General features: G+C 47.6%; 1 protein-coding gene across 1 annotated transcript in view; it reads right to left on the minus strand.

Moving 5' to 3' along the window:
• Positions 1 to 27753, minus strand: part of TMEM114 (transmembrane protein 114) — a 50200-nt gene that overhangs the window by 21662 nt on the left and 785 nt on the right. The window contains exons 2-3 of the mRNA XM_043914274.1: positions 24602 to 24651; positions 19300 to 19400 (exon numbers count right to left, since the gene is read on the minus strand). Of these exons, the coding sequence (XP_043770209.1) occupies positions 19300 to 19400; positions 24602 to 24615 (115 nt within the window). The 5' untranslated portion in view covers positions 24616 to 24651. The remainder of the gene's footprint in view (positions 1 to 19299; positions 19401 to 24601; positions 24652 to 27753) is intronic.

The following is a 27753-nucleotide window of genomic DNA, read 5'->3' on the forward strand; positions in this document are numbered from 1 at the left end:
AGATAGCCTTCCTCAGTGATCAATGCAAAGAAATCGAGGAAAACAACAAAATGGGAAAGACTAGAGATCTCTTCAAGAAAATTAGAGATACCAAGGGAACATTCATGCAAAAATGGGCTCAATAAAGGACAGAAATGGTATGCACCTAACAGAAGCAGGAGATATTAAGAAGAGGTGGCAAGAATACACAGAAGAACTGCACAAAAAAGATCTTCATGACTCAGATAATCACAGTGGTGTGATCACTCACCTAGAGCCAGACATCCTGGAATGTGAAGTCAAGTGGGCCCTTAGGAAGCATCACTACTAACAAAGCTAGTGGATGTGATAGAATTCCAGTTGAGCTATTTCAAATCCTGAAAGATGATGCTGTGAAAGTGCTGCACTCAATATGCCAGCAATTTTGGAAAACTCAGCAGTGGCCACAGGACTGGAAGAGGTCCATTTTCATTCCAATCCCTAAGAAAGGCAATCCCAAAGAATGCTCAAACTACCACACAATTGCACTCATCTCACACGCTAGTAAAGTAATGCTCAAAATTCTCCAAGCCAGGCTTCAGCAATACATGAACCGAGAACTTCCAGATGTTCAAGCTGGTTTTAGAAAAGGCAGAGGAACCGGAGATCAAATTGCCAATATCCACTGGATCATCGAAAAAGCAAGAGAGTTCCAGAAAAACATCTATTTCTGCTTTATTGACTACGCCAAAGCCTTCGACTGTGTGGATCACAATAAACTGTGGAAAATTCTGAAGGAGATGGGAATACCTGACCTGCCTCTTGAGAAACCTGTATGCAGGTCAGGAAGCAACAGTTAGAACTAGACATGGAACAACAGACTGGTTCCAAATAGGAAAAGGAGTACGTCAAGGCTGTATATTGTCACCCTGCTTATTTAACTTATATGCAGAGTACATCATGAGAAACACTGGGCTGGAAGAAGCACAAGCTGGAATCAAGATTGCTGGGAGAAATATCAATAACCTCAGATATGCAGATGACACCACCCTTATGGCAGAAAGTGAAGAGGAACTAAAAAACCTCTTGATAAAAGTGAAAGAGGAGAGTGAAAAAGTTGGCTTAAAGCTTAACATTCAGAAAACTAAGATTATGGCATCTGGTCCCATCATCTCATGGGAAATAGATGGGGAGACAGTGGAAACAGTGTCAGACTTTATTTTGGGGGGCTCCAAAATCACTGCAGATGGTGACTGCAGCCATGAAATTAAAAGACGCTTACTCCTTGGAAGGAAAGTTATGACCAACCTAGATAGCATATTAAAAAGCAGAGACATTACTTTGCCAACAAAGGTCCATCTGGTCAAGGCTATGGTTTTTCCAGTGGTCATATATGGATGTGAGAGTTGGACTGTGAAGAAAGCTGAGCACCGAAAAATTGATGCTTTTGAACTGTGGTGTTGGAGAAGACTCTTGAGAGTCCCTTGGACTGCAAGCAGATCCAACCAGTCCATCCTAAAGGAGATCAGTCCTGGGTGTTCATTGGAAGGACTGATGCTGAGGCTGAAGCTCCAATACTTTGGCCACCTCATGCGAAGAGTTGACTCATTGGAAAAGACCCTGATGCTGGGAGGGATTGGGGGCAGGAGGAAAAGGGGAGGACAGAGGATGAGATGGCTGGATGGCATCACCGACTCGATGGGCATGAGTTTGAGTAAGCTCTGGGAGTTTGTGATGAACAGGGAGGACTGGCGTGCTGCGATTCATGGGGTCGCAAAGAGTCGGACACGACTGAGCGAATGAACTGAACTGTAGCCCTGAAGCCCTGCCTGCCTCGCCAGCCTCACACACCTAGACCTCGAACACATGAAGTTCGTTCCTGCCTCTGAGACTTTGCACATGCTGTTCCCTTTAACTGAAATACTCTTCTCCCCACTTTTTAAAAAATATCTCAACTTAAAAATTACCTCTTTGGAAGTGAAAGTGTTAGTCGCTCAGCCGTGTCCAACTCTTTGCCACTCCATGGATTGTAACCGGCCAGGCTTCTCTGTCCATGGAATTCTCCAGGCCAGAATACTGGAGTGGGTTGCCATTCCCTTCTCCAGGGGATCTTCCCAACCCAGGGACAGAACTCAAGTCTCCAGCATTGCAGGCAGGTTCTTTACCATCTAAGCCACTGGGGAAACCTGCTCTTTGGAAAGGGCTTACCTAATCCCCAAGTTAGTTTAAAAGCTCTCAGGATATGATGATTTATGATGATTCAGGTAGGGTTAATGCCCATCATAGCTCCTTAGGCTCTCAACCATTTAGTGCATGCCTACAGCATCCACCTGTGTCTTTCCACGTAGGGACTTCTCTCCCCAGGTGAGAAGGCTGGAATTGCTAGAGAGTGAAGATCCCCAGAACACCAAGCATGAAAGAAGTTGGAGGATAAACAGCCTCAGCTATCTCCCTCCTTCAGGGAGGGAAAAGCTCTGAGGCCTGTTCTACTCCATCCTCCAGAGTTTCCCAGTGGGAGTGAACCCAGCTGCCCACGGCAGGGACCTCCTCAATTGATAGCCTTCCTTCTTCATCTTAATTCCCTACTCTTGCACCAGTGTGTCCTAGGATCAACCCCCAAATAAAATTGCTAGTCTCAAATCCTTATCTGAGTCTACTTCAAAAGAAACCCACACTAAAACACATGATATCTTGGCAACAACACTGTCCCCAGAGTAATTAATGGTTTTTGAGCAATGGGGTTGTTTTCTACCGTCTGCTCCTTGAACATTCAGGCAGGATGGTGGATACTATAGGATGGCTCATCTGACAAAAAATCTGACCCATCTCCCCCTTCACTTTTCTAGGTACCTTCTAGCCAGTGGTGGCCATGTGACAGACATAATCCTAACCAATGACTTAGAAGCAGAGTCTGTTGGGAAACAAAAAAAGACCAGGCCCTGGGAGGAGAAGGCTTTTGATCCACTTGGGATAAAAATGTAATGTCTGGAAGCACAACAACCATCTTGCAACCATGAGGCTAAACCTCCTAGTGAGTGGCGAAAACAAAAGATACAGAGTTGGAGGCTCTGATAGACAAAAGATACAGAGTTGGAGGCTCTGATAGCATCACCGAACAGCTGCCCCATCCTTGAATTGCCTACCTCGGGAATTCTTATTAGAAGATAAAACTAAGCCCCCATCTGTTTAAGCCACCCTCTCAGGATTGTCTGTGTTTGCAGATGAATTCCTTGTGAACCTCTGCAGACACAGATTATGTTGGTCCTATCCTAAGTACATCACTGGCTTTTAGGTTAGTGCATGATACATAGTAGATGTGTAATAAAGATTTGTTGATTCAATAAATGAAAAGTCTTCCCAAAAGTCTCTTCTTGCAAGCACAGAGCTTATTTCGTGTGGCAAACCCATAAGGAACCAACTTGAGGTTTTAGACATATAGCCAAGATATTGGTACAGTTACTAAGATCACCACACTAGAAGGAAATGGCCTCTGTCTATTAAGTCTCATGAGGTCATGATGTTGTTAGGAGTCATTTGACTCCATGGACCTGACCTGTGCATAACCGTTTAAGTGTAAAACCCTCAATCTGCCCACTAGAAACTTCCGGAGGGGCTGGTTGCCACTCTTCATATCCTATTATGATGTAATTAACTTTGAATGAAAAGGGATCAGTGATGCACTGGTCTAATTTTCCTATCACATGTCTGGCATGATACCAAGAGATGAAGGCTAAGCAGCCCTTTTTCCATTTCAGAGAATCTCTTCCCAAATTGGAATAAAAATCCCTCAGCCAGAGAGAAACTGCTTCTGGGAGCAATGTGGTAGGGAAAGATCTAGGACCATGAGCCAGTGCACCTAGATTCCAGCACCACCACGAGCCTGCTGAGAGATCTGGACTGGCTGCTTCCCCTCTCTGAGCCTCAGTTTCCTCATCTGTAAAAGGGGCTAGTACAAGTGCTCTTCTGGGAATCTATTCCTGCAACAGCTTACATGCTGCATCGCTACACTGTGGAAGGCATCACCGTGCGTGCATGCACGTTTGTATGCTTGTTCAGTCATGTCTGAGTCTTTGTGACCCCATGGACTGTAGCCCACCAGGCTCCTCTGTCCATAGGATTTCCCAGGCAAGAGTACTAGAGTGGCAGGGGATCTTCCTCACCCGGGGATCGAGCCCAAGTCCCTTGCATCTCCTGCATTGGCAGGGGGATTATTTACCACTGTGCTACCTGGGAAGCCCATGTATATAAGCAACCTTCTCCAGTATTCTTGCCTGGGAAATCCCATGGACAGAGGAGCCTGGCAGGTTATAATCCATGGGGTTGCAAAGAGTTGGGCATGACTTAGCAACTAAACCACAAGTAGATATACAAATTTGTAAAAGCCTAGGCCGGACTTGCCCAGGCTTGAACAAAAGGAATTTCCCAGGCAATAATACATTTTAGGCATTCTAAGGCTAAACTGCAGGACACTTGGCTATACTTTCTACCCTGTTCCCCAGACCAACACCTACACATGCAACGTGGGGGGAAGAACTGGGTAGCTGATGTCCACAGGCATACCAGGCCACTTGCCCCTGCAGTTTCTCATCATTCAGACAGAAACAGTAGGTTAGCTAGAAGCTTCAACAGTTCAGCTGACGGGACTTCCCTGGCAGTCCAAGACTTCACCTTCCAATGCAGGGGGTGCAGGTCCGATTCCCCCACCAAAAGCTAAGATTCCCACATGCCTCATGGCCAAAAAAACTCCAAACCATAAAACAGAAGCAATATTGTAACAAATTCAATAAAGACTTACCTGAACATCCTGTGTGACTCAACTAAGACCCAATGCAACCTAATAAATAAATATTTCCAAAAAGAAAGTAAGTCAGAGGACTTCCCTGGTGGTTACTCAGCTGGTAAAGAATCCACCTATTCAATAAAGACAATGATCCACACACAAAAAAATCTTTAAAAAATAATAACAATAATACAGTGAGCACATTCGGGGACTTCCCTGGTGGTTCATTGGCTAAGACTCCATGTTCCCAATCAGGGTTTCATCCCTGTTCAGGCGACTAGACCTTACATGCTGCAACGAAGACCAAAGATCCCAGGTGACTCAACTGAGACCAGTGCAACCTAATAAATAAATATTTCCAAAAAAAAAAGTAAGCAGGGGACTTCCCTGGTGGTAGCTCAGCTGGTAAAGAATCCACCTGCAATGCAAGAGACCCCGGTTCAATTCCTGGGTCAGGAAGATCCCCTGGAGAAGGGATAGTCTACCCACTCCAGTATTCTTGGGCTTCCCTAGTCGCTCAGCTGGTAAAGAATCTGCCTGCAATGTGGGAGATCTGGGTCCAATCCCTGGGTTGGGAAGATCCCCTGGAGAAGGGAAAGGCTACCCACTCCAGTGTTCTGGCCTGGAGAATTCCATGGATTGTATACTGAGTGACTTTTACTTTCCAGAGTGGTAGAGTGGACAAGAATCCGCCTTGCAATGCTGTGGACATGGGTTCAATCCCTCGTTCAGGAAGATCCCACACACCACCAAGCAACTAAAGTCCATGGGCCACAACTACTGAGCCTGCGCTGTAGACAGCCCACCAGCCACAATTACTGGGCCCCCGTGCTGCCAACTGCTGAAGCCCACAGGCCGAGAGACTGTGCTCTGCAACAGGCGAAGCCCCTGCCATGAGAAGCCCATGCACAATGAAGAGCAGCCCCCTTGCTCAGCACAACTGAAGTGAGTCCATGCAGGAACGAAGACCTGGCGCAAACAAAATTAATTAATTTTTTTTTCGGTAAGCACAGTTCTCTATTCTCCCTCCCTCCTTCCATTCTTCCCCCTGGCCCTGGGGTTTTGTTCAGAAGCACCTTTCCAATGTTAAGAAATCTCTCTTTTCTACAACAACCGAGGGAAATGAGGTGTCTAGACACAGGTCAGACGAGCCTGGCCTTACCCAACCTCAGCCACGACTTAAAGTCTGAATAGAATCCCCCAGAGAATGTGTAAGCAGGGACTCCTGGGATGGGCTGGACCGGGAAGGTGTGGAAATGTTCAATATAAAAACCGTGTGTAACTTTTTTTTCTTCTTGGGGAAAAGAGGAAAAATTAAAGTTCTATTTTATCCAAGAGCTGGAGAAACCTCTATGAACCTTCCATGTGCGTTTCTTTCTAATTTTTTTTCTATGAATAAAATCATGATAATAGCATTGATTAAGCTTTCTTTGGGGGCAGGGCCTTGCTCCAAGAGTTCTACACCCTTTGCCCCAGTTGTCACGGCAGTTCTATGAGGTAGGTGCTGTACCATCCACAGTTAACAGGCAGAAAAATCCAGACAAAGAGAGGTGAAGCAATAAAATGATAAACAGAGCCAGGATGGTGGACAAAAATTACGAGCTTTGAGGGCAGACCACCAGGAGTTCTTTTCTCTTTCTCTAACTTTATGTATTCTTTGTGCAGGTAATATCGACACAAGTTGTGAAATATACAGGTTTTAAAATGCAAAAGGTATACGTACTTCCCTGGAAGTCCAGTGGCTAAGACTCCATGCTCACAATGCTGGGAGCTCGGGTTCGATCCCCGGTCAGAGAACTAGATCCCACATGATGCATGCTCAATCCCTAAATTGTGTCTGACTCTTTGCAACCCTATGGACTGAAGCCTGTGAGGCTCCCCTGTCCATGGGATTTTCCAGGCAAGGACACTGAAGTGGCTTGCCATTTCCTTCACCACATCTTCCCCACCCAGGGATTGAACCCTGCACTGGCAGGCAGATTCTTTACCACTGAGCCACCTGAGCTTCCCCTAGCGCCCACAAGCCTCACCTGAGAGTTTGCATGCTGCAACTAAAGATCCCACATGCTGCCACGAAGATCAAAGATTCGAGTGCCACAATAAGACCTGGGGCAGCCAAATAAATAAATATCTTTTAATTCAAATGTTATAGAATGCCATATCTGAAACATCTCCTTCCCTCTCCTCACTCCAATCACCAGGTTCCCCTCCCCAGAGGGAACCACACTTAGCAATTTCTTTGTATGTTTCCAGAGATGTACTGTGCAAGCAAATACGGTTTTGGACACATGTTTACCTGTGTGTGTCTGGGCATGCCATTTCATTTTGCACAAACTGGCAGTGTACTCTATTCCTTGCTTTGTTAATTTAACCAGTTATCTCACAGGTCATGCATCAGGCAAGGGTAGGTTCTAAGTTATCACATGCATAGCTCTGAGAAGATATTTAACTAGCTCTTCCTGAAATAACATAGGTAAAAACATTTAGCTGGAGCCTTACCCATAGTAAGTGCCATGATTTATAAGACCTAATTATTAGAATTTTAATCATGCTACATGCAGAGTTTTCTCTTCAACTGTCATTACATCATTCAGTTGGACATGATTTGCAAAAATATAAACCTCAATCTGCACCTTGCACTAGATAGAAAAATTAATTCCAAAGGGCTCATAGGCCTAAGTGCAAAAACTAAAGCTATAAAACTACATGGGGACTTCCCTGGTGGTCCAGTGGCTGAGAATCTACCTTCTAATCCAGGGGATGTGGGTCTGACTCCTGATTGGGGAACTAAGATCTCACACGCCACAGGGCAACTACTGAGCCCATGTCCTGCGACGAGGGTCCTGAGTGCTGCAACTGAGACCCAACACAGCCAAAAGTAAATAAATATTAAAAAAAAAAAAACTAGAGGAGGACATAGGAGGAAATCCTTGTGGCCTTGGAGTAAGCAAGATTTCCTAGGCAAAACACAAGGAACACAATTCACAAAAAAAGAAGTGATGGTCCCCAGTGAGCCCACCTTCATGTAGGGAGGGCTCTTTGTGACTGTGGGTGAGACATGGGACTTGTGTCTAACCAGCAGAATGCAGCAAAGGTGGTCATTTCTGTGGTTATAAGAGACTGTGATGATCTTGCTAGCATGCTTTCTCTGTTTGCCTTCTCATCCTGCACGTTTCATGTTGCAAAGGCCCACATGGCCAGCAGCTATACATGGCCCTCCAGCTAGTGAGGAAATGAGACCCTTAGCAAACAGCTCTGGAGGAATTCAGTCCTGCTAACAACCCGAGTGAGCTTGGAATCAGACCCTATCTTGGTTGAGCTTTCAACTGAGACCCCAGTCCCAGCCAACAACTTGACTGTAGGCTTAGAAAGACTGAAGCAGGCCTTCCCTGGTGGTTCAGTGGTTGAGAATCTGCCTGTCAATGCAGGGGACACGAGTTCAACCCCTGGTCTGGGAAGATGCCACATGCCACAAGGCAACTAAATCCATGCATGACATTTACTGAGCCAGAGCTCTAGAGCCCAAGTGCCCAGGACCCTGTGCCCTGCAATAAGAGGAGCCCTCACTCACTGCAACTAGAGACAGCTTGAGTGCAGCAACAAAGACCTCACTGAGCTAAAATAAATAAAAAGATTTAAAAAAAAAAGACTAAAGCAGAGGCCCTAACCTATCTATGCCTGGGCTCCTGATCCACAGAAATGGTGAGATAATAGAGATGCGCTCTTTAAGCCACTAAATTGGTGGTGATTTGTTACATGGCAACAGATAACGAATACAATTGGCATGTTTCTGAAGAGCAGTCGGGGGCTGTGTGTTGAGGACCTTAACAAGGGCATACTCCTGATCCTGAATTTCCACTTTGAGAGGCAATTGCTCCAAAAGGTACATTCAAAGATGCTCATCACAGAGTTCCCTAGTCTGAGAAAACTATCTGATGTTTCATGAGGACCTGCTGTTACAGAGTCCAGGCTCGCTCTGCTTGCCACATGACAGGCCAATTAACCAAGAGACGAGGTGTTGAGGCGAGGAAAATGACTTTATTCTGAAAGCCTGCTGACTGAGAAGATGGAAGACTAATGTCTCAAAATAACCATCTTACAGGATCTGGATGCCATTAATCTTGCAAATGTCTCCTAGAATGGCCAGTCTCAGGGAGGGGATGTGTTCATTGCTTCCTTCCTATAGCCATCCACAGGTGGACAGGATCCTAGACAAAGGCATTTTGGTAACCTTCAGGCAGAGGGGCAGGGTTCCCTGAGGCAGGCTATTGTGTATGGACAGTATACTTTTAGTGAACGGAAGCAAAGGTTAAAGTAAAAGAGACAGATCCAGCATGGAGTCCGTTCTTCTCTGTAACACTAATACGATGTGCCAGGTGCTCTGTATGTTTTACTTACTTAAGTCTCCCAACAATCTTATTCTTACAACATTACACCTACTTTGAAAGTGAAAGTATTAGTCACTCAGTTGTGTCCAACTCTTTGTGACCCCATAGACTGTAGCCCACCAGGCTCCTCTGTCCATGGAATTCTCCAGGCAAGAATACTGGAGTGGGTAGCCATTCCCTTCTCCAGGGGATCATCCCAACCCAAGGATTGAACCTGGGTCTCCTGCATTGCAGGCAGATTCTTTACCATCTGAGCCACCAAGTCAGAACACATCTACTTTACATACTAGCAGATGAGGTCTCCAAGAGATGAAGTGACTCACCAGAAACAAATCAGATAATGTTCATCAAATTCTTAGCACTGTGTCTGGCCAAAGGGTAAGTGCTCAGTAAATCTCACACTGTTTGTCCTCATTCAGTTTCAAGTTGCAGAAACCTAACTCAAAGGAGTCTAAACTCAGGGACTTTCCTGCTGGTCCAGTGGCTAAGACTCCAAGCTCCGAATGCAGGGGACCTGAGTTTAACCCCTGGTTGGGGAACTAGATCCCATTTGCAGCAACTAAGACCTAGCACAGCCAAATTAATTAATTAAAATAAATATTTAAAATATATATATTTTAAAATAAGAGTCTAAGCTCAAAAGAGCTCCTATAATTGGGGAGGTCTGGGTGGTTGGCTCCAGGCATGGCTGTATCCAGGAGCTGGAAGGATCTCTATCAGCAGGACTCTGTCTTTACCGATCTGTGAGTGCTACTTCCTTCTGCTTTTCAGGCCCTGTCCACCTGCTTCCTCCTGGCCTGACAACCCTAGGAGAACAAAAGCATCCATCTCCCCAAATCCACAGGCTAATCTGAAAGGAGAATCTGATTGGCCTGGTTTGGTTCACATGCCCCTTGCTGGAATTACATCACCAGGAGGTTAGCGCTCTATGACTGGCCATCCAGGGTCACATGACCATCTTCCAGGGACAGGAGTGTCATGATTAACAGAACCCAGGTCCATAGAGTGATTAAGGAAGGAGTGTTGGGGACAGAGCATAGCTACCTCCATTTAGCAATTATGACTGCAGTGTGGATGGTAAGGGAAGACTGGGGTCAGAACACCACCACTCTGCTTTGGACCTCACATCCTTTCCATTATGTACGTCTCATCTCCCACCTCCCCACTTTAACTTTTTCACACTTCATACTGTCAGCTGGCCTGAAAAACACCTGCTCTGCCTGACAGTGTGCAGCGAAGAAGCGGCTCATAAAAGAGCCTTGGTGAAGGGAAGCTGACTGGACGCAAAGGTCAGAGCAGGCGGGGTTGACTTGCCCACCGGTCCTTGCACATCGGAGCTCCAGGGCTACCAGCATCGTCAGCGAGCTGAAGAGAGGGTCTCTAGAAGGCTGAGGGTCTTCTCCATGTCCCTGCTGTTGTTTAGTCATTGAGTTGTGTCTGACTCTTTGCAACCCCATGGACTGCAGCCCCGCAGGCTCCTCTGGCCCTGGAATTCTCCAGGCAAGAATACTGGAGTGGGTTGCCATTTCCCTCTCCAGGGGATCTTCCAGACCCAGGGATCGAACTTGAGTCTTTTGGGTCTCCTGCATTGGCAGGTAGATTGTTGACTGCTGAGCCACCAGAGAAGCCCTTTCCATGTCCCTACCCAGATGATTAACAAAACTATCACAAATCAGCAAACATTTACTGAGTGCTTGCTGTCCCAGGCCCTGTTAGAAATACTGTACCCACAATGACTCCATCCTCACAAAAACCCTATGAGGAATGTGCTAGCATTATTCCCACTTTACAGATAGAGAAACTGAGGCACACAGAGGAAGAGATGTAATTTGCCCAGAACCAACACTCCTAACCCTGCAATCCTGCTGCAAAGAGAAGTGAGGTGTTCGGAGCCCACTAGAAAGACTGCCACATTTCCCAGAAAGCTCTACTTTAAGGCAGGAGTATTTTCATAGGCATTACCAATGATGCTCCTTTTTGACTCATGACAGGGGGCTGGGGGGAGGGGGTTCCCTGTCTGACCCTGGACGTCATGTCCTAACACATGATTGTAGGTGAGGAAGATGCTGAATGGGATGCTTGCTCCTTGGAAGAAAAGCTATGACAAGCCGAGACAGCAGGTTAAAAAGCAGAAACATCACTTTGCCGACGAAAGCCTGCATAGTCGAAGCCATGGTTTTTCCAGTAGTATGGATGTGAGAGTTGGACCATAAAGAAGGCTGAGCGCTGAAGAACTGATGCCTTTGAATTGTGGTGCTGGGGAAGACTCTTGAGAGCCCCTTGGACTGTAAGATCAGACCAGTCCGGAAGGAAATCAACTCTGAATATTCATCGGAAGGACTGATGCTGAAGCTGAAGCTCCAATACTTTGGCCACCTGATGTGGAGAGACAACTCAATGGAAAATATCCTGACACTGGAAAAGATTGAGGGCAGGTGGCAAGGGGGGCAACAGAGAACGGGATGATTGGATGGCATCACCGAATCAATGGACATGAGTTTGAGCAAACTCAGGGAGATAGTGAAGGACAGGGAAGCCTAGCGTGCTGCCGTCCATGGGGTCGCAAAGAGTTGGACACAACTGAGCAACTGAACAACAACAAAATCTGCACTAAATTCAAAGGCACCCTGCTCTCTGCTCACCAAGCCGGTTCACAGCAGAAGGGCTTCTGGGGGCCGTGATGAGAGTTCCTTGGTGGCGATCTGGGTAAGAATGTTGTGGGAAAAAACAGAAATGAGTGACAGCCTTTGGCATATACCAGTCAAACAGGCCTGCAGGAGTTAAACACTGTTGACTAGTCTTTAGCTGTCACTGCTAACGCTTGCAGCTAGCCTGTCCTTCACAAAGCTAACCAAAGCTAATTACTCTCAGACTCCGTGTGAATTGTACTCTGCACCTGGCATAGCTCACCTCCTACACTCTCTAGTAGCATTCTGCATTTCAAAAAGAAGGTCAAGAGCCGATAACTTCAGGGACACTAGACCCAGCTGCTCAGCCACCTGATGCCAGCTTTGGCAGTAAATCTGCAGAAGAAAAGAAATGCAAGACCTTCATTCCCAGAAGCCCCAGATATAAAACCTCTCCCTGCTTTCCACCGAGGGGCACAGTTCTTTAGGCACTAGCCTGCTCTAGTCCCTCTCTGCCTGGCAAAGGATAAAGCTACTCTTTGCTCGTCCCTTTGAAACTCTGCCTCCCTTTTGCTTTCGGGCATCGGTGCACAGTGAGCCAAGATTCTGGCAGCAAACCCTGCTGCTGTTGTATCATGCGAGAGGCCACGCAGGTAAATGAGTGGGCCTGGCTGTTTGCCAATAAAACTTTATGCACAAAAGCCAGGCTGGATTTGGCCTGAGACCAGAGTTCTGTGTGAACTGTTCAGGGACTGAAGAGAGACAAGTGTATTTATTGAGCAAATACTATAAACCATGGACCAAACTGGGCTGTTGCCTTTAATCCCTGGAACCACTCTGTCAGGTAAGTGGGCTACTTGTCCCCATTTTACAGATGGAAGAAACTGAGGCTCCGAGACATCAATAACTTGCCCACATTCATGTAGCTTTTTAGCAAAAGAGGACTTGAATCCAAGACTTCAAAGCCTGGGCCTAAGGGCCCATGGGGCACCGCCTCCCCTGGGGATGGCTGTGGATTCTGAGACCACGTACAAGCCCCTGTGTCCTTGTCTTTTGAAATAAAATGCTGACTCACGGAGAGTTAATGACTGGGAAACATGAAGAGGTAAGAAACAAAGAATAGCTGTTGCGAGTGGGGGACTGGTAACAATTTAGACTCTAATTCTGCCCCTTAGCGAATCACAGAACTCCCCATTCCCTGAAAGCTACAGATAAAAGCCTGACACACATTCCTGAGTTGCTTTTGCAGGAAGCCGACCCCCTCCGGATGGAAACTGCTGACCACAAGAACACAGACCCTAGACTGCTTGCAACCAGAAGGCTGATGATGCTTGAAGCTTCACCTTGATGCCAACCAATCCGAGAAATGTCCACAGGCTGATCACGCCCCGCTCCTTGAGCGCTACAAAACACCTCACTCCCCACTCCAGGGGAGGTCACATGGTCTTCAGGGCATTAGCCCGCTGTGGCCCCCTTTGCCAGCCAAAGCAATGAAAGCTACTCTTTCTACTACACCCAAAATTCTTGTCTCCACATTTATTTTTTTTTTAACTTTTATTTATTCTTGGCTGTGCTGGGTCTTCATTGATGCATATGGGCCTTCTCTAGTTGCAGTGATTGAGGGCTACATTTTGTTGCAGCATGCAGGCTTCTCACTGCGGTGACTTCTCTTGTTACAGAGCACGGCCTCTGGGGCACGTGGACTTCAGTAGCTGAGGCTCTCAGGATCTATATCCTGGGCTCTGTAGTTGTGGTTTACGGGCTCAGCTGCCCCAAAGAATGTGGAATCTTCCTGGACCAGGGATCGAACCCGCGTCTCCTGCGTTGGCAGGTGGATTCTTTACCACTGAGCCACCAGGGAAGTCCCTGTCTCCGAGTTTCTATTTGGCACCGAGGAACAGAGGCCAAGTTTGGGCAACAGTTCCCATACCCCGTTCCAGGTCCCTTGTGGGTATCCACCCCCCACCCTGCTCCCCGCCATAGCATCCCAGCCTCTGGATCCCACTTTATCCCAGACAACGTGAAGCACCTCCTGCTTGCCTTCCTGCCAGCCCACCTTCCCGGAACCGCCCCTGCCTCCCAAGCTCTCTTGTTCTTTCCTTCTCCGCTGAGCTCAGTGCTGCCCTGAACTGCAGCACGTTTTCCCAACTGGGAACGAAGAAATCGAAATTTTTGTTTTTGCGCAGAAGCTGCCCTTTTCAACCGTGGCTAAAATTCCCCCACAGAACAGGAAGAATAGCCACGGTCACACCAAACGTCAATACTTATTGAGCTGGCACCACGACCAGAAGCTGGCTGGAGAGAAGAGGGGCAGACCACAGCGCAGCCACCTCTAGGAGCTGACAGAAGGAAGCCCAGGGCCCCTTACGGGAGCACAGAGTCCCCTTAACTCAGCCCGGCGAGCGGATGGGGAGGGATGGAGAGCTCCAAGGATGAGGAGGTACTGATCAACGGCCAAGGCACAAGGAAGGGCGTTCTGGGTACCCAGAGTGAGAGCGTGGTCTTTGCAAAACCACCAGCACCCGGATATGCCTGGCACAGCCGGAGTGGGAAGGGACTGCTCGGTGGGCATCTGGGGTTTGAGGCTGCCCAGCACCCTTCTCCTTCAGGCAATGGTACCCTAGCTTTTCTTAGGGGAACTAACTGCTCCATTGCGCAGTCTTAGGGGACTGTCAATCAAGGTGCCCTGTTCACTCATGGCAAGGTAGACCAATTAGATGCTCCTCTTTCCGAAATCTGCATTGTGAATACAGAACTCGATGAAGGAAAGTGCTTGAGGCTACAATTACCCCCATTTCTAAGGTAATGCCTTGAAGCAGGACCCTTTGCTTCAGTTCTAAATTTCCCGAGCTCTCTGGGTCCTGTGCCTCTGAAGGGCTGGCTTTCCCAGCTTTTCCATTTGTTTGATGCTAGAGTCCCCAAGCACATGGTCACACTTTTTAGTGTATTTTTGCCATTGCTGGTTTCCAGGGCTTCCAACCAAGCCATCAAGCAGAGGTATAGGGCTGGGACTTCCCTGGTGGTCTAGAGGTTAAGACTCCATGCTTCCAATGTGGGGGAGGGGGACGGCTCATGGGTTTGAGATCCCACATGCTGTGTGGCGCAGCCCAAAATTTTAAAAATAAAAAAGAAGAGGTACAGGGGTATGGGCTTCCCAAGTGGCTCAGCGGTAAAGAATCCACCTGCCAAGGCAGGAGATGCGGGTTTAATCTCTGGGTTGGGAAGATCCCCTGGAGAAGGAAATGGCAACCCACTCCAGTACTCTTGCCTGGAGGATCCCATGGACAAAAGAGCCTGGTGGGCTAGAGTCCATGGGGCTGCAAAGGGTCGGACACAACCACGTGCACACACGCACAAGGCTATGCGAGGTCAAATGCCCCAGGAAAGCAGCAGTGGATCAGACACTAGAGGAGCGGGTCTGTCGTCACAAGATCATCTTGGATTATCTCTTAGGGCCCTACATCCAAAGGTTCTTGTAAAAGAAGAGGAGATGTAGGCACAGAACAGAAGGCCACGCAAAGATGGAGGCAGGGACTGGAGTGATGCATCTACAAAGCAAGGAATGCACAGGGCTGTCGGCTGGAAGACAGGCGTGGGGTAGTTCTTTCCCAGGGGCCTTCAGCAGGAGCCTGGCCCTGCCAACGCCTTGCTTCTGGGCTTCTAGCCTCTGGAATGAAAGAGAAAGAGTGTGTATATGTGTGTGTGTGTGTGTGTGTGTGTGCTTTAGTTGATAAGTCATGTACAACTCTTGCAACCCCATGGACTGTAGCCTACCAGGCTCCTCTGTCCATGGTATTTTCCAGGCAAGAATACTGGAGTGGGTTGACATTTCCTCCTCTAGGGGATCTTCCAGACCCAGGGATCAAAGCCGGGGCTCCTGCATTGACAGGCAGGCTCTTTACTGCTGACACACTGGGGAAGCCCAATCATGAGAGAAACTCCTTCTGTTGTTCTAAGTCACCTAGTTTGTGCTCCCTTCTTACAAGGGCCCTAGGAAATGCCTACACTTGCCTCAAGGCGAGAGAAAGACTGTCACGTGGCTTCTGCTCCGGGGTTCCCTGTGGGGTCCGGCTGAGGCTGGCGTTCCGCCTGACCTCTCTCTCCTTCGGGTATTCTTGCCTTCCCTGTCCTGTCTCCCTCACTCCCTTTCCAGTTTCTCCCAGAAACACTTCCTTGATAAATCACTTGCCCGTGAATTCTCATTTCGGGGGCTGCTTCTAGGAGAACCTGATCTAAGAGGGGGAGGAGGGGCAAGGACGAGATTGGCACTGAGGCTGCCTGACTCCAGAAAGCTGGAAGCACATTTTAGAAGATTCACTTGACTTTTCCGAACCACTGTTCAGGGTTGGACTGAAATGGAGCAGGACCCTATGGTCCTTGCCCTGCCCCCCCCCCATACCATGTCCTCTGCCTCCCTTCTGTCTGTGCAAAAACTTTAATCAAAGGGTACGTTTAATCAGAGAAGTGAGAGATTCAGAAACAAAGGAAAACAGTCAAAATAAAGGAAACTAAATATTAATGGTGTAGTCATTAAACATAGTCAAGGACCTTTAGTTCTTTCTCAAGGGCTATTGACAATATTCTGAGTCACATCCTGCGAGCTGTCTTATAGTTACTAAAATACTAGGTAGAGAAGTTAACTACATAGTGACTAGACTGTACCCAGGACATGAGCTGCCACAATTCTGAGAATTAACCGCAAAGAAATGGGAACAAATAGACTCTGGAACTGAAGATTAACTGTACCTAAGACAACAGATCAGTCCTGGGTGTTCATTGGAGGGGCTGATGTTGAAGCTGAAACTCCAATACTTTGGCCACCTGATGTGGAAAGCTGACTCATTTGAAAAGACCCTGATGCTGGGAAAGACTGAGGGCAGGAGGAGAAGGGGGCAACAGAGGGTGAGATGGTTGGATGGCATCATGGACACAATGGACGTGGGTTTGGGTGGACTCCAGGAGCTGGTGATGGACAGGGAGGCCTGGCGTACTGCAGTTCATGGGGTCACAAAGAGTTAGACACGACTGAGACACTGAGCTGAACTGAAAACAACCAAGATGATGCCGATCAGATCACCAATGACCAATCTGAAAATAACTGTCAGATTCTGCACTGTAGTCCCCCAGCCCCAACTTCTGTCTATAAAAGCTCATGCCCCACTGGTTGCCAGGGGAGGGAAAGTCAGCCTTTGGACAGATGTCCACCACCCTCTGCCCCCCCCAGCCAGTGGCCGGCATCTGAAGTAAGGCCTTTCCACCAACCTGGCCTGTTTATTGGCTTTTGAACGGTAAGCAGCCAGACTCCATACACTTTTTGGTAATAAGACCCATCTGGGCCAGCCCCCTAGGAATTGAGTTACTATGCCTCTCTGAGCCTCAGTTTGCTGGTCTGCAAAATGGGGCCAGTCTTGGTGTCTCCCTCTTAAGGCAGCTTGGAGAACAGGAGATGATGCGTGTAAGCATGCAGCAAGCTTCCAAGCCAGGGTGCTGTGTTCCGCACTGCTTCGTGGGTCCAGGGTGGGTGCGTCCAGCCACGTGCGAGTTCCCAGGCGAGGGCACCTGCATCCAACGCAGGCTCTTGAAGGAGGCCCTGGAGGACGTGGACCTTCCACAAGCCCTCTGCCACTCTGTATTGATTAGATTTGGTTCGCCAAATGTTCCCGAGATAAAAGGATCTGATGATGGTGAGCCATATGATCAAAGCGGCTCTGTGAGATCTAAAGGCTCAAGGAGTGTCATCAGTTGAAAAAGAGAAATTTCAAGTTGGAGAAAGGGGGGTAGAAAGATGACAAAGGCTGGGAACAGAATCAAAGGGGTCCATCTGCAACCTGACTCTCCAACAACTCTCTACTCCTGTTCTGGGGGCAGGGGTGCCTACGTGAGGGTGGCGATGGGGGAAGCACTGCAGGGGAGAAGGCATTAAATCAGCCTGTCCTGGTTCTCCCAGAAGGAAGCCAATGCTCAGAGCGGTCACCCAAAGTCTCACAGGTGGGGGCCAAAGTCTCGCAGGTCTACTGGAGTACAGAGCCCAGAATCTCAATCCCTGCCTCCCTTAAGCTGCCCAAGACCCCTGCTGACTCCAATTCTGTGTTTTTCCCCCAACCCCCAGCCTATTCCCTATCCGCCAAGTCTGGCATTTCAAACCAAAACATGTTCTAGGAAGTCCTTACTCAATATAGCCATGACCCCCAGAGGACTCTCAGACAAGAGAGACCTCCCTGGTGGTCCAGTGAGTAAGACTTCACCTTCCAATTTAGGAGCTGCTTGTTCAATACTGGGTCAGGAAACTAAGAGCTCCCATGCCTCGGGCCAAAAAACCAAAACGTAACACAGAAGTGATATTGCTACAAACTCAATAAAGACTTTAAAATGGTTCCACATTTTAAAAAAAAAATCTTAAAAACAAAAAAACAAGAAGAGAGCATCTCTCTAAGAGAGGAGCCATGGGCATCCATCAAAGTTACCTGAATGTTGAGACCGTGACTGCCCACCTGTGCATCAGATTTCAAGGCACTGGGAGAAAAAGGAACTGCAGCTCAGATGGAGAGGTTCCTGGGGCTATGGATTAGGGGTGGCGGAAGCAGTTTGCAGGGGACGTACTGAATCTAAATCTCTGTAACTTTCCATTCAATTTTGCTGTGAACTGCTCCCAAAAAAATAACATGCATTTTCTTCATGTTTTAAGAAAAGAAGGATGGGGAGAGAAAGAAAGGAAAGGAATGGATGCTGGGCCCATGACTTAACCTCTCTGACCTGTTTGTAAAATGAGAACAATACTTCTCTCATAGAGTTGTTATGAGAGTTAAAAGAGATTTAAAAATGTGAGATGCCTGGCACAGCCTCCATTGGTTCGGGAATTACTAACCAGGACATGGCTTAGAGTTCCAGATTTGCTGCCCCTCATCTAGCAAAGATCAATTCCTGCCCAAGCTTGAAGGAAACAGATATACATTAAATAAGATGAAATAGGAACCAGAGAGGAGACCCACCAAAAGAGGCTGTTGGGGCAGAGACAGTTGAAAAGCAGCTCTAGGGTTTCCCCGGTGGTCCAGTGGTTAAGAATCCACCTGCCGATGCAGGGGACACAGGTTTGATCCCCAGCCCGGGCAGATCCCACAAGTCGCGCAGCAACTAAGCCTGTGCGCCATAACTACTGACCCTGAACTGCAAGAGCCATGCTCTGCAACAAGAGAAGCTACCACAATGAGAAGCCCGTTTACCGGAACAAGAGAGCAGCCGCCTGTGCGCTGCAACTTGAGAAAGCCCACGTGCAGCAATGAAGACCCAGTGCAGATAAAAATAAGTAAATAAAATGCTAAAATTATAAGAAAAAGAAAAGCAGCTACAAGATAATTTTTTTAAAGGAGGAAGGAAGAAAGGAAAGAAAGAAGCTAATCCTTCCCTGGGTAGGGGGATGGTACATTAGTTCCCCCCCACCCCCCAATACTGCCCCCGCTATTCAGAGGATGTACCCCCACTAACTAGACCCCACTGATTCCACTGCTTTGCTACCTACAATAAAGGCCAAGATATAGCGATCAGATACCTCGTGAGGAGACGGCCATAACCAGAAGAGGGAGGGAGCCTTGCAGGGAAGAGAAGATGCCATTCAGGGTCTTCCCCCAGCATCCTGGGTCCTGGGGTAACCTGGGGGGAAAAGGAAACAGAGCAGGCATGTGACACTTGGAAATATTCATTACTCTCCCGAAGTCAGACACGGGGAGAGAACAAGGTGACTTCTTAAGCTGATCTCAAAAAGAGAACATTTTGATCCACTCAGACGGGGATTTTCTTTTCCCCGCCACGCACAGGGAGTTGGTGGAGTGTCAGAGGGCAGCTTCTCTGAAGCTACATCCTCCCATGACACGCGGGGGCAACAGAGCCTCCAGAGGCGCTCTGGAGGTCCCCAGCCTCTCGTTCATCCTGCATAGCGCCGCTTATTGCACGCCAGGTGCTCAGGATAACAATGAGCCAGGCCAGGCCCTGCTGTCTCACATCTTACATTCTAGTGCAAGAGACAGATGATAAACAAGGAGAAATTAAATAGCAGGTCATTCTGGAGTGCCACAGGCTTAGGAAGAAAATAAAACAGGCGTGCAATAGAGTTACTTGAGTGGATGGTTGGTGTTGTTTAGCTACTCAGTCGTGTCCAACTCTTTGCGATCCCATGGACTGTAGCCCACCAGGGCTGTCAGAGGACCCCGTGGCTGTCCTCTGTCTGTGGGATCTCCCAGGCAAGAATACTGGAGTGGGTTGCCATTTCCTCCTGCAGGGGATCTTCCCGACCCAGGGATCAAACCTGCATCTCCTGAGTCTCCTGCATTGGCAGGTGGATTGTTTGTTACTGAGCCACCTGGGAATATGGAACTGAAGGTTAATTGTACTTAAAACGATCAAGATGATGCTGGTCAGGCCACCACAGAACCAATTTCAAGATGACTGTCAGAGCTCACTGTGCTGTTTCTATAAGCACCGCCTCCCTCTGTCTATAAAAGCTCTTGCCCACTGGTTGTCGGGGGTGCTGGGGTGGGGGAGTCAGCCTTTGGACAGGTGTCTGCCCTCCTCCCAGTTGCCAGTATCCAAAATAAAGCAAACTTTCCTTTCCACCAACCTGGCCTCTTTATTAGCTGTTGAGTGGCGAGCAGCCAGACCCCCACTTTTGGTTACAGGAGGGCGCTGATGGGCACTGGGTTTGTTTGAGGGCGATGCTCCCTTTCTAGAATTAGACAGTGGTGCTGGCTGTGCAATGGTGTGAATACACAAAATCCACCCATTTGTACACTTTAAAAAAGTGACTTTGATGGTATATAAGTTATCTCTTGGGCTTCCCAGGTGGCTCAGTGATAAAGAATCTGCCTGCCAACCAAGCAGGAGACACGGGTTCAATCCCTAGGTCGGGAAGATTCCCTGGAGAAGGAGATGGCAACCCACTCCAATATTCTTGCTTGGAAAACCCCATGGATGGAGAAGCCTGGTGGGCTACAGTCCATGGAGTCACAAAGAGTCGGACACGATTGCGCAACTTCACTTTAGCTATTCATCATATAGTATCCAGTTTTTAAAAATAATAATAAAAAATTTTTAAAAATAAAAAGTCTTTTAGCTTCACTATGAATTCATGGATTTTTTTAATATTTATTTATTTTGGCTGTGCTGGGTCCTAATTGTGGCATACAGGATCTTTAGTTGCAGCATGAGGGATCTTTTTTTTTTTTCAGTTTCAACATACAAACTCTTAGTTGCAACATGTGGAAACTAGTTCCCTGACCAGGGATCAAACCTGGGCCCCCTGCGCTGGGATCAAGGAGTCTTAGCCACTGGACCACTAGGGACGTTCATTCATGGATTTTTTTTTTTTACTAAAGTAAAATTCATATAAAATACATCGTTCTAAACTGTACAGTATAGGGACTTATCTGAACCCTGGCCCAGTGATGAAGAATCCACCTTGCAAAGCAGGGGATGAACGTTCAATCCCTGGTCCAGGAACTAAGATCCCACGTGCTCCGGAGCGACTAAGCTGGAGAGCCACAACTACTGAGACCGTAGTGCTTGAACTACAACGAGAGAGTCCATGCACCACAACCAAAGATCCCACATGCTGCAACTAAGACCTGATGCAGCCAAATGAATTTTTTAAAAAATAAAGTGTACAGTTCAGTGGCATTTAGTACATTTACAATGTTGTACAGTCACTCTATCTGGCTTCAAGCCATTTTCATCACTCCCAAAGGAGTGACCCATTAAGCAGTCTCTCTCCACTTTTTCCCTCTCCCTCGTCCTTGGTGGCCAGTAGTCTGTCTATTGTCTCTGTGGATTTGCCTTTTCTGGATGCTTAATTATACGTGGAGTCATACAGTATGTGTGTGGTCTTTTGTGTCTGCCACAGTTCACCGAGAATCACTGTCCATCCACATCGTGACACATATCAACACTTTCATTTTAAGTCTGGATAATTTCCCACTATATGGAGAGACCACATTTTATTTTTCCATTTTTCAGCCGATGGACATGTAGGTTGTTTCTTTTTGCTACTATGAATAGTGACTTATCAACACTCATGTACAAGCATTGGCCAGAATGTTTGTTATCATGCCAGGAAGGCCTTCACCACAATCATGCTGGCACCTTGATCTCAGACTGCCAGCCTCCAGAATGGCCGTTGTTTATAAACCCCACAGTGTATGGTGTGCTGTTACGCAGTTTCAGCAGACTGAGACACGTTTGTTTGACTGCCTGTTTACACGGATTGCTTTTATTCAGTGTCACGTTTCATTCTCGCCAATATACATTCGCAGAGGCCCCTGTGTTCAGCCGCTCAGTCGTGTCTGTTTCCACGTTCTATTTCACTCCTTCTCACAGCAGCGCTTCAAGGTAGGTGGTGTTATCATCAGTACTTGAGAACTTAGAAACTTAAGTTTCAAAGAAGTAACTTGCCCAAGTGCCTAGCATGTGAAAAGCTCTCCACCATCAGGCATCAAATGAGTGTCTATGATTACTCAGTGGCCCAGCCGGGATTGGAACCCAGCTCATTGCACACCAAGGTCAGCTCTCTACAGAGCCAGGAACCAGAGAGGCATTCACTGTGCCTGGGCAGCAGCTGCTGCCAGAAGCTGGTGGGAGGTGGGGTGGGGTTGGGGACAGAATTATAATCACCTGCTCTCAGCAGATCCAGGGGAAGCGCTGTCTCTCCAGGAGGACAAAATCTAGGGCTGATGGGAAAAATGCATCAAGCGTTTGGTAAATGCACGACCTTTGGAAATGTGGCGACTCTGAATACCCAGGCTAATAATGATCACCTAATAGCAATTTCCTGCAAGCTGGTTTCTTTCCGCACATCTGGCAGTCCGTCCGCTTTCCTCCGTTGCATACATGATCTGTCATTAGCCCAGGCGGCGCGGGTGATGTGCACTCCAGGATATGGGAGTTAGCACAGTAACCCTTGCATCGCCAAGCCTCGGGGAGCCTCTCCAAAGGAAAAGACATGCCTGGGATGCCAGAAAGAGCTTTCCCATTCGAAGGCTCCATGCAACAGACTCACAGGGATGTTTCGGAGACCTGAGAGTCTGCACCCCAGCTCTGCCACCCAGTGACCAGCACTTTGAGTAAGGCACCTCACCTGTCTGAGCTTCAGGGGTGATTGTGTGTGTAACTGAGACTCAGGTGCATGGGGGGCCACCTCTCCCTAACCTGCAAAGCTCTGCAAAGAAGGGCAGCGTTTCCTTCCCGCTTATTCTGAGCATCTGTGGCTGTGTCACAAGTGAAAGTAAAAGTGTTAGTCGCTCAGTGATGTCTGACTCTTTGCGATCCTCTGAACTGTAGTCCACCAGGCTCCTCTGTCCATGGGATTCTCCAGGCAAGAATACTGGAGTGGGTTGCCATTCTCTTCTCCAGGGGATCTTCCCGACCCAGGGATTGAACCCCGGTCTCCTGCATTACCGGCAGATTCTTTACAGTCTGAGCCACCAGGGAAGCGTTGTGTTGCAAACTACCCCCAAATATAGTGGCATGATGCCACCAGGGGTCCCCAACCTCCGGGATCTAATCCCTGACACTCTGAGATGGAGTTGATGTAATAATAATAGACATAAGTGCATAATAAATATAATGGGCTTGAATCATCCTGAAACCATCCTCCCAGTCCATGGAAAAATTGTCTTCCATGAAACCAGTCCCTGGTGGCAAAGACGGTGAGGACCACACAGACCATAAGAACATTTCTGTTTATGGATTCTGTGGGTCAGGATTCAGACAGAGCAACATGGGGCTGGCTTTTCTCTGCCCCTCAATGTCTAGCAAGAGGACCCCAATAGCTGAGGTGACTCACAACTGGGAGCTGAAAAACAAGGTCTTCAAGCATCCTTTCCAAGACATTTCCCACTGGGAGTCAAATTATGTCCCCTGCCCCCTGCTCAAAAATATGTTCAAGTCCTAACCCCAAACCTGTGAATGTGACCTTATTTGTTAATAGGGTCTTTGAAGGGTGAGCAAGTAATTATGAGGTCACACTGAATTTTGTTGTTGTTGTTTAGTTGCTCAGTCCTGTCTGACTCTTTGTGACCCCATGGATGGTAGACCACCAGACTCCTCTATCCATGGGATTCTCCAGACAAGAATACTGGAGTGGGTTGCCATTTCCTTCTCCAGGGGATTGTCCCAACCCAGAGATTGAGCCCATGCCTCCTGTACTGACAGGCGGGTTCTTTGCCACTGAGCCACCAGGGAAGCCCCATAATGAATTAGGAGGCCCTGATCCAACAACTGGTGTCCTCAGAAGAAAAGATGTAGAATAGACACATGTGGAATATGGCCATGTGAAGATGGAAGAAACCGTGTGATTGCATCTGCAAGTCAGAGGTCACCAGGAGTCACCAGAAGCTGGGAGAGAGGCAAGAAAGGCATTATGGACTGAATGTGTCCCCCCCCCAGATTCATATGTGGAAGCTCTAACCCCCAACGTGGCTGTATTGGGAGATGGGGCCTCTAAGGAGGTAATTAAGGTTAAATGAGATCATAAGGATGGGGCCCTGATTTCATAGGATTAGTGTCCTTATAAGAAGAGACAGCAGGATTTCCCCAGTGGTCCGGTGGTTAAGACTTCACCTTCCAATGCAGGGGGTTTTGGGTTCAATCCTCAGTTGGGGAGCTAAGATGACACATGACTTGTGGCCAAAAACCCCAAACATAACACAGATAAAAATGGTCCACATCAAAAAAAAAAAAAAAACAGAAGAAAAGAGACACCAGAGAGCTTTCCCCCTTTCTCTCTCCTCACACACTCAGAGAAGAAGTCATGTGAGGACACAGTGAACAGGTTGCTGTCTGCAACCCAAGGGGAGATTCCTCACCAGAACCCAGCCATACTGGCACCTTCATCTTGGACTTCTGGCCTCCAGGACTGTGAAAAAATAAATGCATTTTGTGTTAAGCCACTAAATTTGTGAAAACTTGTTACAGCACCCATAAATATTAATACATTTCCATTTGCAGGGCCTGGCTGGATGGTGAACAATCAATCAAGCTGAACCTATTCACCAAAGGGTCTCACCTGCTCCCTTAAGGTGTCTGGCATGTTTACCACAGACAATATAAGAAATAATATAGTAGACCTTCATACAATGCAGGGGTTGGGGGGAACCAATCTTCCGCACAATCAAAAATTCAAATATAACTTTACAGTCTGCAGATTGAAACAACCATGGATTGTGTCAAACCACAGTACTTATTAAGTGAAAAAAAATGCTTCTATAAGTTGACGTATGATGCACAGTTCAAACCCATGTTGTTCAAGGATCAACTGTAATAGTCTAAAAGTACTGTGGCTATATCTTAAGTGCTCACAGCATGCCAAGGACGATGCTAACTGCTTTACAAGCACCATCCAATTTTTCCCTTGCAGATATGGACAAATTCGGTATGAGTTGCTGATGAAAACTAGCAGCTGCTCCTGCCTCCAAGGCACTCACAACCTGGTGGGGGAGTCACAAGCGCCCTGATGGGGAGAGCGGAGAAGACTGGGCAGGCCCAGAGACTCATCAACATGAACTGGAGGAGGAGGAATCAGGGAAGTCTGCCTGGAAGAGGTGACCCGCAAGCAGGGTTGCCACTCTGCCATAACTTAGTGTAGGGCCCTCGGGGCAGATCTGTTTTGGGCTTCATGAATGAGGAAGGGACAAAGTATCAGGGGCCAAGGACTTCCCAGCTTCCTGCTTAAGGAAGGGTCCCAATAACTGCTCTATAACACTTCCCCTTACATTCCACTGCCTTAATCCCATTGGTTTAACCCCATGACTTCACTCTACTGCAAGGGAGGCTGGGAAATAGTTTTTAATTTAGAGGACTTTCCTGGTAGTGCTAGTGGTTAAGACTCCATGCTTCCACTGCAGGGGGCACAGGTTCAATCCCTGGTTGGGGGACTAAGGTCCCACATGAGGCCTGGCATGGCCAAAAAAAAAGGATGAGAAGAAAAAAATAACACAAAAAAACTGACGGAGAGGCATGTGCCCAGCAAAATATTATACAACTACAGGAAAAGGTGAGAATGGATACTGTCCATGCCTTGGGGCACAAAGGTTAACAGGGTCCAGATAGAAGAGTTTGAACTTGACCCTGAGGATTGTTAGGAATCCTGCAATGATGGGACTTCCCTCAACATCACAGTGAGGGACCCAGACCCCCAGCAGCTCTCCAGCTCCCTAACACATCCCATCCTTCTTTCTTTCTCTCTTTCATTCGACAAATTGAACTTTCTGAGCAGCTCCAATGTGCCAGGAGTGCCTGGGTGGGGAGAGATGGTTATTTTAAATAGGATGGTCAGGGAAGATCTCGCTGAGAAGAGGATGCCTGATCACAAGTCCAAAGGAGGTGAGGGAATGGGGCAGGGCAGATGGGTGTCCTGGGGAGATGTACCCTCAGTGAGCAGAACAGTCAGCGCAAAGCACTTGAAAGGGAACACAACTGATCAGGGTGGCTGGAAAGGAGCAGAGCTGGGTGTGAGATGGGAAATGGATGACAGCGAGAATCCTGGCCTCCCTTCCTGCCCAAGGTAGGGGCCTCCAGGGGTTTGAACAGAAGACAGATGTGATCTGACTTTTGTTTTTAGAAGATGACTCTGCCTGCTTTGAGGGCTTCCCGGTGGTTCAGGTGGTAAAGAATCCACCTGCAATGCAGGAGACCCGGGTTCAATCCCTTGGTTGGGAAGATCCCCTGGAGCAGGGAACGGCAACCCACTCCAGTTTTCTTGCTTGGAGAATCCCCAAGGACAGAGGAGTCTGGAGGGCTACCCAGTCCATGGGGTCACAGAGAGTGGAACATGACCGAGTGGCTAACACTTCTGCTTTCTGCCTGCTCTATTCTCACAAGTTTTTAAATAAAACAATTCCAGAGGTGTCTACACCATCTTCCTCAGTGACCTTCTAGCACCCAGACATTCCCTGAGAACAACCCAAACAAGACTAGAACTAGGTCCCAAGATGCACAGACAACTCTCCGTGTACTGTCCCAGGGAGTTCAGGAAACAATCTGTTTCCCTTGAGAATATTTATTTATGTTGCTTAGTCACCCTATTAATGCCGCGGCCAGTTTTATCCATAAAACTTATGTTAATGCTCTGTAAGTGAAGTAAAAGTGTTACTTGCTCAGTTGTGTCCAGCTCTTTGCAACCCCATGGACTGTAGTCCGCCAGGCTCCTCTCTCCCTGGGATTTCCCAGGCAAGAATACTGGGGTGGGTTGCCATGCCCTTTTTCAGGAGACCTTCCCCACCCAGGGATGGAACCCGGGTCTCCTGAATTGCAGGCAGAATCTTTACCATCTGAGACATGGGGGAAGGCCATGAATTACACATGTGTGCACTCTTTACATCTGCAGTCCTATGTGCTTGGAAATCTACTCGATGTACAACGGCTGTACCGGATTTCATTTCCTATTAAATGCCCATTAACACAGAGGTTCTTAATTCACCTGATGTTGGAGACTTGATGAGTGGATGAATGAATGAAATGAGTACCAGCTATTATATTAATGAGTACTAAGAGCAAGATGACACCACACTTACGGCAGAAAGTGAAGAAGAACTAAGGAGCCTCTTGATGAAAGTGAAAGAGGAGAGTGAAAAAGTTGGCTTAAAGCTCAACATTCAGAAAACTAAGATCATGGCATCTGGTCCCATCACTTCATGGCAAATAGATGAGGAAACAGTGGAAACAGTGACAGACAATTTTGGGGGGCTCCAAAATCACTGCAGATGGTGACTGCATCCATGAAATTAAAAGATGCTTGCTCCTTGGAAGAAAAGCTATGACCAACCTAGACAGCACATTAAAAAGGAGAGACATTACTTTGCCAACAAAGGTCCATCTAGTCAGAGCTATGATTTTTCCAGTAGTCATGTATGGATGTGAGAGTTGGACTATAAAGAAAGCTGAGCACCAAAGAACTGATGCTTTTGAACTGCGGTGTTGGGGAAAACTCTTCAGTGTCCCTTGGACTGCAAGGAGATCC

This window comes from Cervus elaphus, chromosome 10, assembly GCF_910594005.1.
Source record: "Cervus elaphus chromosome 10, mCerEla1.1, whole genome shotgun sequence".
NCBI lineage: Eukaryota > Metazoa > Chordata > Mammalia > Artiodactyla > Cervidae > Cervus > Cervus elaphus.